This window comes from Symsagittifera roscoffensis, chromosome 3 (assembly GCF_963678635.1).
Source record: "Symsagittifera roscoffensis chromosome 3, txSymRosc1.1, whole genome shotgun sequence".
Lineage (NCBI taxonomy): Eukaryota > Metazoa > Xenacoelomorpha > Acoela > Convolutidae > Symsagittifera > Symsagittifera roscoffensis.
The window spans coordinates 48,817,408-48,833,551 of NC_087064.1; the positions used below are offsets into that span (position 1 = coordinate 48,817,408).

The 16,144-nt window shown below is 34.7% G+C and overlaps 2 protein-coding genes across 2 annotated transcripts in view; one reads left to right on the forward strand and one right to left on the reverse strand.

The window, feature by feature from the left end:
- LOC134841476 (alpha-2Db adrenergic receptor-like) overlaps positions 1-7,857 on the forward strand; it is a 32,221-nt gene extending 24,364 nt beyond the window's left edge. The window contains exons 2-3 of the mRNA XM_063857486.1: positions 5,844-6,179; positions 6,441-7,857. Coding sequence (XP_063713556.1) covers positions 5,844-6,179; positions 6,441-7,539 — 1,435 coding nt within the window. The 3' untranslated portion in view covers positions 7,540-7,857. The remainder of the gene's footprint in view (positions 1-5,843; positions 6,180-6,440) is intronic.
- LOC134841475 (uncharacterized) overlaps positions 7,857-16,144 on the reverse strand; it is a gene marked incomplete at its 3' end in the record, with an annotated part of 63,166 nt that continues 54,878 nt past the window's right edge. The window contains 1 exon segment of the mRNA XM_063857485.1: positions 7,857-8,243. Coding sequence (XP_063713555.1) covers positions 7,899-8,243 — 345 coding nt within the window.

Below are 16,144 nucleotides of genomic sequence, written 5' to 3' on the forward strand. Positions count from 1 at the left end.
TAAAACTCAGTATAGATATTAAGATTTTTATCTGATTTCCTGAAAAATAGTATAGAAATCCAGCAATTAAACTATGTCTTTCATCCGAAATCATGAAGTTTTTTTTGCAGTTCAACCGGTTGTAACTGATCCTGAAGTTTGTGATCTAAGCTAGAGTCGACTATCTTGCGTGCTGGCGAAAAAAAGCGCGTTTAAACTTTGAACCGGTTTTATTGGAAGTAAAAAAAGATTTAACAAAAAAATAACTTCTCATTTACTGGAACCCACAATTAAATTTCAGACTTTGATTACACTTTGCGGCTTTCGCTTGCAATTTGCAGATTCCGCTCACAGTTGCGGATTCAGCGACAGTGCAATTTCACCATACGCAAACTATTCCTCAAATTGATCTGGGTTCGGGATGTTTTTGGTGATACCGTTGAATCAACTAGCAGCCTTTGGATTGTATCTGAGCGACACAGTGTTTTAGCTATTTGTTCGAGAAGTCCAAAACAGCAACAAAAATTAAAGAAAACTAGCAATGTTGTGGATTTTGCGGCAAATCTGTTTTCGGCTTGTTACTGAATCCACTCACAATTCACAAAAAAAACACAGTTTGGCCTCGTGAAGATAGCTTGTGAGGAGATGGTTTTTACATTAAAATAATTTAAAAACATATATTTTTAGTTTTTTTCTTGACAGTTTCATCAATTTTTTCCAAGCAAAAAAAAACATTCCTGCCGGTTTGGGACCTGAAAAAAGAATTGAAAATCTAGGGTAGTTTTTTTTTTTTTTAAATGTGTTAAGAAAAACTTGATGAAACTTTCATATTTTTTATACAGTTGTTAAGTGTCAATTTTTATTTTTTTCCACCAAGAAAATTTGAAGTTTTCCTGATTTTGTATTTTGTTCCGATTATCTTTGAAGGAGATTAAGGGTGCTTTTTTCTTCAGAAAAAATTCGACTTTTTAACTAGCAGGCTTTGACGAAATCTATTTTTGATATTATTCGAAAAGTATTTTGGCTTGTGCTAAAATTCAAAAAAGTTTTTCACCCATGACTATATTTGTAAAGTTAGGGTGGTTTATATTTTGACAATTTGGCCAAATTTGGACAATTACCGCGTATTACTTTTCGTGCTATTATAAACTTTGATGTTCGAATTACAACAAAATCTGAAAGCCAAAATAAACAAGAATTAGCTCACAAACTTTTCTTTGAATACCTCAAGGACCATTTTTCGTTCATTAGTGAATCAGGAAAAAAGGGAAAAATATAGTCAATTATGTTTTTGTAAACTAGTTTTTCTAAATAGGGAAGCTACCGCAAGGAAATCAGTAATATATGACAGATAAACTGATAAATTGCATGAAGAAAATTTTCTCTGTCAGCTTATTTTTAGTTCGACTTTCTGTCTCAATCTTACGGTTTGCGCGATAACCTGCAATACGGAAGCAAAACACACTTATTGGAAAATAGCCGTTAATATATCTGCGCAAAAATTAAGATAAAAAACGAAACTGATCGTATCATGGCAAAGCTCGGAATGTTCCGACTGCCTTGCTAGGTCTATGAAGCCGTGTTAAAAAAAGAAAAATAATTTAAAAAATTTAATTGTTTTTAAATAATCAACTACCACGCGCAATTTAAAGTACAAAGGGATAGTTTTCGCTTCTTGTAACGTGGCAGTTAAGGCAAATAGCCTGGTTCGCCCAACGATTTATACGACGGTTTAAATCTCAGCTTAGGTGGTAATAGCTTGATTCATATTGCCCGTTAACTGTCCCAAACGTTCCATATTGCGCCTGCCGACCTAAAGGGGGAGGGGGAGGGGGGGGGGGGGGGGGACGCCTGCCAACCCAAAGAGTCCCCCTTTGCACTATCTGGAGTCACCTAAAATATTTGCACTATTTTTGGCTGAGTCACCTGAAAAATTTTCTAAAGGCGCCTTTTATTGCCTTTTTTTTTCAAAAATTTGCACGTGGCGCAGGAAATTTGGTCAAATTAGGGACCTTATAGAGGTTTGGAAGAGCTCAGAAAATCAATTTGGTCCACCTAAAAAAAAGGTCGACAAAACTTTCAATTTTTTTTTTGAAAATCCATCCCCCCCCCCCCCCCCCCCCCTCGAGAAGTTCCTAGATCCGCGCCTGTATATATTTAATTTTGGTGAACATTTTTGCGTGAAAAATTTCTCTTTGTCACATGATCAATACAGCAGGTCACTCTGGCTGACGCGTCATCCAGGTTGATGAAGCAAATATTTTAATTGATCAATCAGTACCAACTGAATCACATCAAAGACCGGTGGTTGAAATTACCCATTTTAACTATGAGTGTCGATAGTTTAGATAGATTCTCCGATTATCAAGGAATCACCATTGTCAAATATTTATGAAAAGCTGTAGAGACGATGAATTATCGATGATAAGCTATCTTGCAGCGATGAATCAGGGTTCACATTGTTTTCTCCGTGTTAGCTTGATTTTGACTCGTTTCGCTTAATAACAAAGATTAAAAAAACTGACGTTAGGCACATGTTCATCAAATATAAAAGACAGAAAAAAAATTACGATGGAGTAGTAGCAATTGAGGGAGAATTCAATTTACATCAGATGTTTTGATTGACGGTAATTGTTCGGATTAATATAAAACCATGATTCCTGGATGATTCCTTGATGATGGTTCGTTGAATTTTGACATAATTTTGTCATAAAAGAAAATTTGAATAATAACAAATATTTCGATTATTTTAACATTTTTTGCGAAAATTTTATGTTTTCGACTTGCAAGTTTTCAATCAAGCTCTGAATTGACTTTTTTCTCGGGCAAGGCTAGCCAATTGGTTTCTTTGTCGGAGCATTGGGCCGATGGGGTGGATTGTTTCCTCGCTAAGAACTGGATCCATACCTTTATGAAAAAAGTCTAAAAAGTTTTTTTTTGCATCCTTCTCATAAAAACATTATCGGTGAACCGGATCATTTTGATGATCTTTTATGATAGACTGAATGGTTTTGGAGTTTTTATAACCTTTATGGTCAAACTTCTATCCACATATTTGAATCTTTCAATAGATAAGTAGCTTGGGTCATCAAGGATTACTGTCAAAAAAATCGTTTTGTTTTGCCTATGCTCAAAGTTTTTTTATGCATATGCCCAAGACTTCCTTTTGCCAGAGAAATTGAACACATGAAAAAATGAAACCGGTAACAAGAAAGAAACCGGAACAAGAAAGGAAAGTGTTTTAAAAAAAACGAAAACGAATAAAATGAAACAAAAACTTGCATTACTCAAATTTTGAAGAACGTCAAATTCAAATATTTTCTTTACTTTTCTTCAAGTTTGATTGATGTTTTTTTCTTGGAATTGAGAACATAGTTATTTCAATCATCAGCTCTTAAAATCTACAACTTTTTAGTCCCTGAATAATTCAAGGCGTATCAGTGGGTATGCAAGGCGTATCAGAAATTTTAAAGTTGATCAGAAGTCGATGATTTGCTATATCTCATCTTTTTGTTTATTCAAAAAATTTTCTGTAAATTTAATTAGTATAATTTTGATTTAGTTTGGCGTTCTATTATGATTTGGTTAGATGTTCTGTCATACCATTCTGAATAAATGAGATTAAAACTTTTTGAGAAATCAATTTGCAAAGTTTGATCGCTGTCAGCAAATATACGACCCGGCACGGATCCATCGATGAAACATTGCAAACTTATCGCTGATTAAAAAGTCTAGTTTTTCTGGCCATTTATAAAATCAACGTTGATCTTATAAAAACACTGAGTCCTTAAAAAATGTTCAAAAAAATAGGTCTGAATGAATCAAAGATGGTTTCATAGGTAAATTAAACAATGATTTGTTGCAATAAAGATGCAGGTATAGAAGGGAATCTGTTTTCTACCATGTTTTTTGTAAAGAATTTTTTCGGTCAAACTAGTATTCAAATCTAGATTTCATGGCTCAATTGACGAAGTTATCCAAATTCAATCTTCAACAAAACTGCTGGTGTCAGGGCGAAAATCTGAAGGTTCCGATTGTCTTCTAAGCTCTATAGAAAATTGTTAGTTTTAAATCATTGTTGCAATATTAGAAAAAAATATATTTTCAATCTATGCCTAGTATTTTTTTTACGCACACGCAATGCAAAGTACATTGCGATATTTTTGATTTAGCAAACTTTTCAAAAGACCAAATAGCATCATGAATCAATTCAAGTTGATACTATTTCTACGAGGAATTAAATCTCCGTTTACGCGTGAATAGCACAAAATTTATCGCTCGCTAATTATCCAAAGTATCTTTAAACCCCCATAAAATTACAAAAAAGGGCCACGAGTGTTTTCTTTAAACTTATACTCAAGACAACAATAGTTTTTTGTTGATAAAAACCGTCAGATTTTCCTGGCTAAAAGTTTGAAAGGCATCTGAAGAAAAGAAACACCTCGAGCACAAATATTCCATTCCGTCACTTCCTTTGAAAGTCGGCACAATAAAACGTTTCTTAAATTTCTGAATTTCTACACTTTAGAAGAATTCTTTTTTTGCAAAGATTGTGAAAGCTTGTGAAAATTTTAAATTAAAAATTCAAAATTAAAACGAAAATACTAATTACAAGTAGCTCTGCCGTTGCAAAAACAGTACAATTTAAAAATCATTTTTAATAAAATTAAAATCACAGCTGATGTTTTTGCAACATTTCAACAGGTTTTGCTCAAGACAATGAGGAAATTTCATCATGTTGAAGTAGGTCTACAAGCTAAACTTTTGTACAAGACTCTTTTTTCACTTCATTAGATTTCTAGAACAAAATTTAGTAAATAATACAGTTTGAGTGTCATTGGAAATATTGGGACCAATTAGCTTGCTTTAGAGCAGCTTGGAACGATTCGAAGCGCGGAATGATTGCACTATACTTCAACAACCCACGCCTTAACTTTAATTGACTATGATGACCTTTCATTAGCGCTAGTAGTTTATATCGGAAAGAAATCCTAATTTTTAACTAGCTGTTAGCTACTAAAACCAACTTTTGAAACCGTAAAATGACAGAGGAAACCTTTTAAGTTCCACAAGCTAATTTTGGGCAATTGTAGATTATTAAAAGGATTTAAACTATTAAAATACGGTTTCCTAGCAACAAATTGTCACAAGCGACTCATGATCACAAAACGTACATCTATGTTTGAAGAAAAGGAGATGATTTGTAGCAAGGTATTTAATTTTTTTTTATCAAATAATTTTTATCGCCTTAAAGATATAGAGTTCAAGATTATAAAGCTACTTAACTACTAAAGTGACAATTATAGAACAATCGAATTTTTGAGACATTTTTCTTGTAAAAATTGTACAATTTCTTAAAAATAACCTTTTGGACTCTTGGAATCTGAACAATGACTGGAAATGATATAAAAAAGGACTATATTCAAATGGTTTCAACCCTTCGTGACATCTTTCTCTTTGCCACTTACTGATTTTGTGAAGTTGAGCCTTGAATTTTAAGTCCAGCAATATTGTTCCGACTTTTTTTTTCAATTTCTTAAAGCATTCCTAAAGGCAGTCGGAAATTTCGGACTGCCTTCAAGTCGTAGTCTTATTTTTTCTTATAAAAAACTGGGTTTGACGCAATCATATTTATTTTATCATGTTTATTTTGGCGGAAAGGTAAGATTCAATGAAACTCTTGAATAATCTTAAAACTTAGGCAGCTAGTATCAAGTTTGATTATGATAAATTTTATTTCTGAAATGTGATTGATTGGGTTTGTCCGTCTCTTTCTTGTTTAGAACAGTTCTTGGAAAAGTATCTTCATTCCTTTATTTTGGTTGAGTAAAAGAGACAAATCGAATTTTTTTTTTCAATTTTAGCGGGGAACTTGGTGCGGCGTTCACGTCTGGCATTTCGGACGAGATCCAGTTCAGCATATCGACGGCGCAGACGCTGATAGCGCTAGTCGGCATAATGGGCAATTCGGCCGTGATATACGCCTACCACGGTAAGAACAACAGGGTGATAAGCGAGCACCTGGTAATGGTTCTGGCTGCGATTGATGTGTTGTGTTGTGTGTATTGGGCCACTAGTAATACTCTGAAGGTGTTCTATGACCACCGACTGCCCCTGGAACTTTGTCTCCCAGACCACTTTATGCAGTCTTTCTTCACTCTGGTGTCCATGCTCATGATGGTCCTCACAGCTGGCAACAGGTGTGTGCATGTTTCAGTTTTCATAGTCAATGCCAAAACACTGCACGCCATTTGATCAAAACAAGTTATACAACCTAAGACAATAGATTTTTTCACAAAACCGACAAAAACGCTGCAAAAAAAAACTTTTTTCAAAAAGTTAAGTCAGTTACTATTCTTGACTTTTGGAACTTTGCGTTAACCCACTCCTTTAATTTAAAAAAACCATCGTTTACACCTGAAACTGAAGACAAAAATTCATTGAAACTATCTTTGATTTAGGTTTATTGCTGTGGTTTACCCTCTCAAATACGGAACTATCTTCTCGTCGAAACTAGTAATGAGACTAGTTGTGGCCATATTTAGCATCTCTATCATCCAATCCTCACTCTTCGCCCCAATTTGCTTCTTCTACAACAACATTTTCCCCAAATACGAACAACAAATACTCATCATGAGCAACCATTACTGGACTATCAGTACATGTATGTGCTACCTGATTATCATCATAGCCATCACTTATTTCTCAGCCCGCTCAGCTATCAATCTGAAACAGAGTATCAAAACAGCTGAAAAACTAAGGAAAGGGCCTGAAAAGATGCAGCTAATCGCTTCACCTTCGAAGCCGACGCGAGCTCACGAGCAGGACGGACAAAAAGGCAAAGAGGATATCCAAGACTATCAGGGTGAGAACAACCTAACTGAGCACATTGCTCAAAGGTCAAGCGCCATTGACCCAGTTTCAGTCGCTTCTGCAAAGCCGATGCCGAGCACACGAGGCTCGTTCGGAAGCAAACTAACTCTCGGATATCAGAAGTCCGAGTGCGGAGATAGCGTGTCGAGTTGCCCCATGGGAGCTGATCGCTGCTCGTCAGCTGACGTTATACATGCATCTAAAAGGGCGAAATCTAAAACAATGCAGCGCGATCTGAGACTGACGAAAGCGTTGCTAGCCGTCGCATCAGCTTACATAATATGCTGCACGCCATATACGCTATACTTAGCGGTTTTCCGTCTCATGCCATATGAACTTCTGGACAAAATTTCGCCGACTACTCAAATGGGAACAAAGCTGATTGTTCACACCTTGTACTTGTTCAACTACGTTATAAACCCATTCACGTATCTTGTTTTCAACGAATTTTTTCGAGGTCAAATCAGCAAACTGCCAATTCTGAGACGATTCAGACACAAATTGATTCGCCAAGAGGAAGCAAATGTTGAAAACAACAACGCCAACGAGCCGGAAGAGCGCCCTGATGACATCCCCCGCAACAACGAGGAGCATCGGAAGGTGGCACTGGCTACTCGCAGTCTGCCGTCGACGGATCAACGCGGAGAAACTTTCTCCACCGAAACGAACGCACATCAAGTCGCGTGAACATTTTGGTGGCTTTTTACAAAAACAAAAATGCTGCTTATGTATAAATCCTATCAAGTCGCTTAATTTGTGTCGCTTCCCATAAGTTTTTTTGTAGTGCATATTAATCTGTATATTTTGAAATGAACTATTTTGAACGGAACAGTGTACAATTGAGAAAAAATTAAAACGTAAATTCGACCCTCCTTCATTTGATTGTTTCCAAATGCTTTTGTTGATGTACAAATACATTTTTATCATTATAGGTAAATATCAGATCAGAGTACTAATTGAAATTATATCTAAAAATCAGATCAGAGTACTAATTGAAATTATATTTTTGTTTTTTCATTATATAAAAAGATTCTGATGATATTAGTTTAAAATATTAGTAATTTTCCTTGATTTGACTCCAAAAGCACAATCTGTCCTTCCGAATTGACCGCAAGTTTCGATGCCTGTCCTGTCTTGGTTGAAAAAGGGTCGAACTGACCGCAAAGTTTTCCCTCCTTGTTGAAAACGAGAACTTTTCTCCCGCTGCTATCGAGAACTAAAAAGTTGCCCTCGTTGTCCACGGCAGTGTCATGGGGTCTCCATTTGCGACCCTGGATTTTGGGCTCGTCAAGATTGAATTCCCAAAGTAGTTCACCGGTTGAGTTGAGAACTCTGAGAAAGACACTTTTGCAGCTGCCGACAACTAGAAGCGTCTCTTCTAAAGTCTTTCCCTGAAAGATAATCAAAACTCATTATTTAGATTTCAATCAATGAGAGGTAGCAGATTAACGGGTAGTTTCTCCGCGTCAAGTTAGAATTGCAAGCGCACTTAAGACCAAAATATATCCATAAGTGAAGTAAAGGGGTTTTTTCTGAGGTATATCAGCAGTTACGAAAAACAGCTCCACTCCAGGCTTTTTTGGAAGTTTATTAGGTTTTTTGCAGCTAGTTTAAATTATCAAAACCATATTGAAAATTAAATGTAAGCTTTGATAAATGTACGCTACCTGTACAGACAATTTTGAGAGAGTTGGATTTTTTTTTACTGTAAATTTGATTCGACTGTTAATGATTTTACAAAAGATAGTAAACACTTTTTAAAATGAAAAAAATCAGTTTTTTGGGTCGTTACGAGATCAAGGACTTTCAACAAAAATGGTTTTAAACAATTTATGAGATCTTGTGCAACTTTAAAATGAACATTTTTTCTCGGCACAAACTATTCTCCCGGCACAAAGTTGAGTTAGTCGTCGACCTTCATCAGATTAAAAGGACAGCTGGTTTTTCTGGCTGATGCTTTTTTCAGTATCTCTCCATCTGGAAAAAGGTGGTACTGCAGGTGTTTGCGATCAGCTTGTGAAATAAATATGAGCCTGAGAAAAAAACTTCTCCAACTTTGTCACCACAAACAAAATCGCTAGACCTTTTCCTTTAATAATGCATTAGTTAGAGCTAGCTGCTGATAGTTTTCTTGAAACCTGAATCATTGTAGGACCTTCATGCGAATGAATAAAGCCAACTGCGTGATCGGATGCATCGGCGGACACCGCAATTTCTTTGTAAAAAAAGTAAGTTTAAACAACTAGCTTTGAGGTGACGTTTTCCAAGTAGTCCTTCATTGAGCGCCACCAGACCTTTTTTAATTGACTTCTTGGTGTTCCATAGAACTATGCATTGTCTTGGAAATTAATAAAACCTCCGATTGTATTGAGAATTATCTGGACGCAGTTTTGAAAAACTGAGATGAAAAAGTTCTTCAACCATTAGCACATTTTGACCAGACCGAGCTGGGTGTTGACATTACCTGTTTTTGCGTGTTTTTTGATCTCGTGATAGTGGTGCGCATCATAAAAGTCCCAGAAGGATACTGTGCTTGATTAATAAACTGTACGGCAGCTTGCGTTTACAGTAGATTTTCACCTGTTTTAATTTTACTTGCCTAAATTAATATGATTTTTGAAGCCTGCTTTTTCATGTCCCGATATACATTTCAACTGTGACATCTGGGTTTTCAGTTCAACTGTTTTTTGAATTGTGGAAAAATCTAGTTTTGAGCAGTTTCATGAAATCAACCAAGAGAGTCATTTTCACCTTCTCCTTGATTCTAAACCTCCGATTGTTTTGAGAATTATCTGGACGCAGTTTTGAAAAACTGAGATGCAAAAGTTCTTCAACCATTAGCACATTTTGACCAGACCGAGCTGGGTGTTGACATTACCTGTTTTTGCGTGTTTTTTTGATCTCGTGATAGTGGTGCGCATGTTAAAAGTCCCAGAAGGATGCTGTGCTTGATTAATAAACTGTACGGCAGCTTGCGTTTACAGTAGATTTTCACCTGTTTTAATTTTACTTGCCTCAATTAATATAATGTTTGAAACCTGCTTTTTCATGTCCCGATATACATTTCAACTGTGACATCTGGGTTTTCAGTTCAACTGTTTTTTGAATTGTGGAAAAATCTAGTTTTGAGCAGTTTCATGAAATCAACCAAGAGAGTCATTTTCACCTTCTCCTTGATTCTAAACCTCCGATTGTTTTGAGAATTATCTGGACGCAGTTTTGAAAAACTGAGATGCAAAAGTTCTTCAACCATTAGCACATTTTGACCAGACCGAGCTGGGTGTTGATATTACCTGTTTTTGCGTGTTTTTTGATCTCGTGATAGTGGTGCGCATGTTAAAAGTCCCAGAAGGATGCTGTGCTTGATTAATAAACTGTACGGCAGCTTGCGTTTACAGTAGATTTTCACCTGTTTTAATTTTACTTGCCTCAATTAATATAATGTTTGAAACCTGCTAATTCATGTCCCGATATACATTTCAACTGTGACATCTGGGTTTTCAGTTCAACTGTTTTTTGAATTGTGGAAAAATCTAGTTTTGAGCAGTTTCATGAAATCAACCAAGAGAGTCATTTTCACCTTCTCCTTGATTCTAAACCTCCGATTGTTTTGAGAATTATCTGGACGCAGTTTTGAAAAACTGAGATGAAAAAGTTCTTCAACCATTAGCACATTTTGACCAGACCGAGCTGGGTGTTGACATTACCTGTTTTTGCGTGTTTTTTGATCTCGTGATAGTGGTGCGCATCATAAAAGTCCCAGAAGGATACTGTGCTTGATTAATAAACTGTACGGCAGCTTGCGTTTACAGTAGACTTTCACCTGTTTTAATTTTACTTGCCTAAATTAATATGATTTTTGAAGCCTGCTTTTTCATGTCCCGATATACATTTCAACTGTGACATCTGGGTTTTCAGTTCAACTGTTTTTTGAATTGTGGAAAAATCTAGTTTTGAGCAGTTTCATGAAATCAACCAAGAGAGTCATTTTCACCTTCTCCTTGTTTCTAAACCGTCGATTATTTTTTTTATCAAGAGCTACACGGGTGTGCTGTGGCTTTGCAATACCTTGTAGATGTCACTGAGCATATTCTCACTGAGGTTAATTCAAGAAAACAGACCACTCAACTTCATGATTGTTTTTATATCACATTGACTGAGAACGAGGGTCATCCTTTGAAGGTCTGTCGGTTTCATTCCTTATGCAGCACTGTTGACTTTGCATTCAGCCAATATTTTGTTAGTTTGGGAAAAAATTTTTAGATGCAGATATTTTGACTCTTTTCTTGCAGCGTTTGGCAAAACTAGAACACAAACAAATAGTGTACAACTATCCAACGCTCTACATCTCTCCAACCCCTCACGCCCCCCAGCTGCCCAACCTCCCCTCCCAACCCACAACGCACCCCCCTCACAATCACCCCAACCACGTACCCCATATTCTCATTCTCTTCCTTATTCACCCCTAGCATCTGTTCATCTATCATTACAAGGCCAAACTGTGCACTGGATAGGCGCACAATTTTTTTGTGTCTGTATTTTCCTGGATTCCAGAGACAAATCTTTAAACAGGTTTAAGTTTTGTCGAAACATTTAAAGAAAACGAAAGGACCAGAGCATACACTCAAAAAAAAGTTAAGGTAAATTTACCTTAAAAAATACCTTAAAACACCTTAACAATTAAGGTAAATTTGCACTACCTTAAGTACACCTTAACTTACCTTAAAACACCTTAAAAATTTACCTTAAATCACCTTAAAAGTTAAGGTGTATCAACCTTAAAAAACACCTTAAAAAATTTTTTTATAGGTAAATTTACCTTAAAAATTTACCTTAAAAAAGTAGGTAATTTAACTACATTTACCTTAACATTAAGGTGTTTTTACCTTAAATTTTTACCTTAAAAACACAAAAGTTAAGGTAAAATAACCTTAAATGTTAAGGTAAAAAACCTTAATTCTCTTCACTTTTACATACATACATTCATACATACATACATACATACATACATACATACATACATACATACATACATACATACATACATACATACATACATACATACATATATACATACATACATACATACATACATACATACATACATACATACATACATACATACATACATACATACATACATACATACATACATACATACATACATACATACATACATACATACATACATACATACATACATACATACACACATACATACATACATACATGCATACAAATATACTTAGAAAAAACTTTATCACTTATATGGTTGAACTGAAAATTTGATAGGTGGGCTACGAGATCCAATGTTTATCTCAAAATACCTTATTCCTTATTCCTGTTTAGTTAAATGCATTCCTAAAAACTTTTAGTAAAATTAAGGTTGAGTTAAGGTAAATTACCTTAATTCAGTTAAGGTAAATTTTACCCTAACAAAATTTTAAGGTAAAGTTAAGGTAATGTTAGGGTAAATTTTACCTTAATTTTCTTTTACCTTAACTCATTTAGGGTAATTTTACCTTAACATTTTTTTGAGTGTACACAGTTTGGCCTCGTAATGATGCTGGAGGGGGTAACGGTGAGGGTGGGATAGTGTGTGCATGGGTGGGGGGACAGTAGAAACTAAAAGTTAAGTCATTTTATCTAAGGCAACACAAGCTGAGCCAAAAGCAACGCTAAGTTTTTAAAAATTTCAGAGTAGTTTAAAAAATATATGGTCATGTGTGATTATAATTGATCCGAATTGAATTTTTTGTTTGATACAACTTCAGGCTATAATCCATTTTCTATTTATCAAAATTGAATATTTCAACATCATGTATAGACGACTTACAATAAAAATTTAATATAAATGATTTTTGTCCTTTAAATTCCAGTGCTAAAAATTCAAAAGGCCTAAAGTTGAAACAAATCTAGAAAAAAGGCGAAAAAAATTGAATGTCGAAACAACAGGGGCAGATCAAATGTTTTATATGGAACGTGATTTTTTTTAGGTCGGTCAAATTGATTTTCCGAGCACGTTGTTTCAAAAAATTGTTATTGGGCACTTTTTGAAATGTTTTTACCATGAAAAAATTAAGTTATTTTTCCCTCCGTTCCTAAAACCAGCCCTGAAAAATAAATGGAAACTAAATATGAGAAAGAAAAAGAACATTAGCTAAAAACTTTCAAACGTTACTAACAGCACGCTTGAAATTTCATAGTCTTACTGAAAGCACAAAATTTCTTTCGTTGAAATCATGGGCCGCATTCGGCTAGGGTTCTTTCAAAAAATTTAAAAACTTTGCTTGACCACCTTCAACGTCCGAGTTTTCCCAAGCGACCATAAAGACTATTTTTAGCGGACAAATTTGCCTGTTCCAATCAAAACTAATCATAACTGGCAGATCGGATGCAGTATTTTTTCGACGCTTTTTTGCTCGTCGGCCAATCCGAAATATCATCAAATTCCTACCAAAAACAACGCAGAAGAAATTTTTCCATGCTAGATACTATTAATTTTTGAAAAATAGTAGTATTTGATCTTTTTTGAAAAATATTGGGAAAATTTGTGTTGTTGCAGTGCGCTATTCCCCTCGAAATTTTAAATGGCCCAATGACGGTTTTATAAAAAGTTAAGGGCCGAAAATTCAAGGATATTGCAAAAGATCACCAGAGGCCTGTAAAAACTAGTTTCAGAGAAATCAATTTAAAGTTGAAACTCTTTCAGTCGTGATTCCAGCGCGCAATCATTCATTTTTTTGGTAAATTAGCAATCTGAACTTCCTAAACAAATTCACAAAAAAGGATTTCGCTAAAAAAAACTAATTAATTTTTGAATTCTGTTAATTAGTAGCTATTCATTTGAAAAAGTTTTTTGTTGAAACTTACTTGGGTTATCGGAACAAAATTGAGGAGGAACAAAATCCGAGAAAAAACAAATTTTGTCAAAAATTTTGGAAAAAATAGATTAAAATTATTTTTTGAATAAAAATTAAAGCATTGATTTACTATGATCGATGACTTTTATTTATTTCACAGAAAATCAAAAAAAAATAAAAACTTTCCGAAAAAAATTTCAAATACCAAAGAAAATAATCAACTCAGACGCTCAATATTATTTCGGTTTCAAATTATTTTTGCAAGTTTTTTTGGCAAATACAGAACACCTCAGTTCGAATTTTTTGAGAGCTTTTGAATAACTTTAATTTGGAAATGGAATGAAGAACTGTCTTTGGAAATGTTTAAATTAGTGGAACAAGATAGAAAGACAACAATTTAACTATTCAATGTCAACCAACCTTAAAATTAAAACAAAAATTGCAGTTTTGATTTTTTTTAGTTTTGGCATTAAAAATGAAAGCAAGTTACTTGTTGCTTCAATTTCCGAGTTATTTCAATGCATCTAATTTTAAGAAAAAAAATAATTCAAAAAACTCAAAAACTAACAAGGATAGTCGATTGTTGTGCAAGAAGCACAGAAGGTTCTGATCAAATTCACAAAACTATGGCATTTTATTTGAAAATTTTCCGAAAATAAATGTTAGTTTTAGCGCGTGGTTTGATTTGAGAACTATACAACCGCGCAGAAATCTTCAAACAAACATAATCGACAACATTTTTTTTTTTTCAAAAAAGGAATGACAAAAACAAAATGGAACAAAAAAATTCTCTTTTTTTGCACTAAACCTTTTAAATTAACAGTTTAAGTAAAAGTAATTTGCATTTAACGTCATTACGCCATCCTTTACTTACTACAAAATGAACAAAAATTAAGAAAGTTAAACCAAATTTTTGCAGCGTTTGACGTTAAATGCAAATTGCAGCGTTTGGGAAAAGTAGAACACAAACAAATAGTGTACAACTATCCAACGCTCTACATCTCTCCAACTGGGGGGCGTGAGGGGTTGGAGAGATGTAGAGCGTTGGATAGTTGTACACTATTTGTTTGTGTTCTACTTTTCCCAAACGCTGCAATTTGCATTTAACGTCAAACGCTGCAAAAATTTGGTTTAACTTTCTTAATTTTTGTTCATTTTGTAGTAAGTAAAGGATGGCGTAATGACGTTAAATGCAAAATACTTTTACCTAAACTGTTAATTTAAAAGGTTTAGTGCAAAAAAAGAGAGTTTTTTTGTTCCATTTTGTTTTTGTCATTCCTTTTTTGAAAAAAAAAATGTTGTCGATTATGTTTGTTTTGGAACCTCCCCTCCCAACCCACAACGCACCCCCCTCACAATCACCCCAACCACGTACCCCATATTCTCATTCTCTTCCTTATTCACCCCTAGCATCTGTTCATCTATCATTACAAGGCCAAACTGTGCACTGGATAGGCGCACAATTTTTTTGTGTCTGTATTTTCCTGGATTCCAGAGACAAATCTTTAAACAGGTTTAAGTTTTGTCGAAACATTTAAAGAAAACGAAAGGACCAGAGCATAAACAGTTTGGCCTCGTAATGATGCTGGAGGGGGTAACGGTGAGGGTGGGATAGTGTGTGCATGGGTGGGGGGACAGTAGAAACTAAAAGTTAAGTCATTTTATCTAAGGCAACACAAGCTGAGCCAAAAGCAACGCTAAATTTTTAAAAATTTCAGAGTAGTTTAAAAAATATATGGTCATGTGTGATTATAATTGATCCGAATTGAATTTTTCGTTTGATACAACTTCAGGCTATAATCCATTTTCTATTTATCAAAATTGAATATTTCAACATCATGTATAGACTTACAATAAAAATTTAATATAAATGATTTTTGTCCTTTAAATTCCAGTGCTAAAAATTCAAAAGGCCTAAAATTGAAACAAATCTAGAAAAAAGGCGAAAAAAATTGAATGTCGAAACAACAGGGGCAGATCAAATGTTTTATATGGAACGTGATTTTTTTTAGGTCGGTCAAATTGATTTTCCGAGCACGTTGTTTCAAAAAATTGTTCTTGGGCACTTTTTGAAATGTTTTTACCATGAAAAAAATTAAGTTATTTTTCCCTCCGTTCCTAAAACCAGCCCTGAAAAATAAAAGGAACCTAAATATGAGAAAGAAAAAGAACGTTAGATACAAACTTTCAAAGGTTACTAACAGCACGCTTGAATTTTCATAGTCTTACTGAAAGCACAAAATTTCTTTCGTTGAAATCATGGGCCGCATTTGGCTAGGGTTCTTTCAAAAAATTTAAAAACTTTGCTTGACCACCTTCAACGCCCGAGTTTTCCCAAGCGACCATAAAGACTATTTTTAGCGGACAAATTTGTCTGTTCCAATCAAAACTAATCATAACTGGCAGATCGGATGCAGTATTTTTTCGAC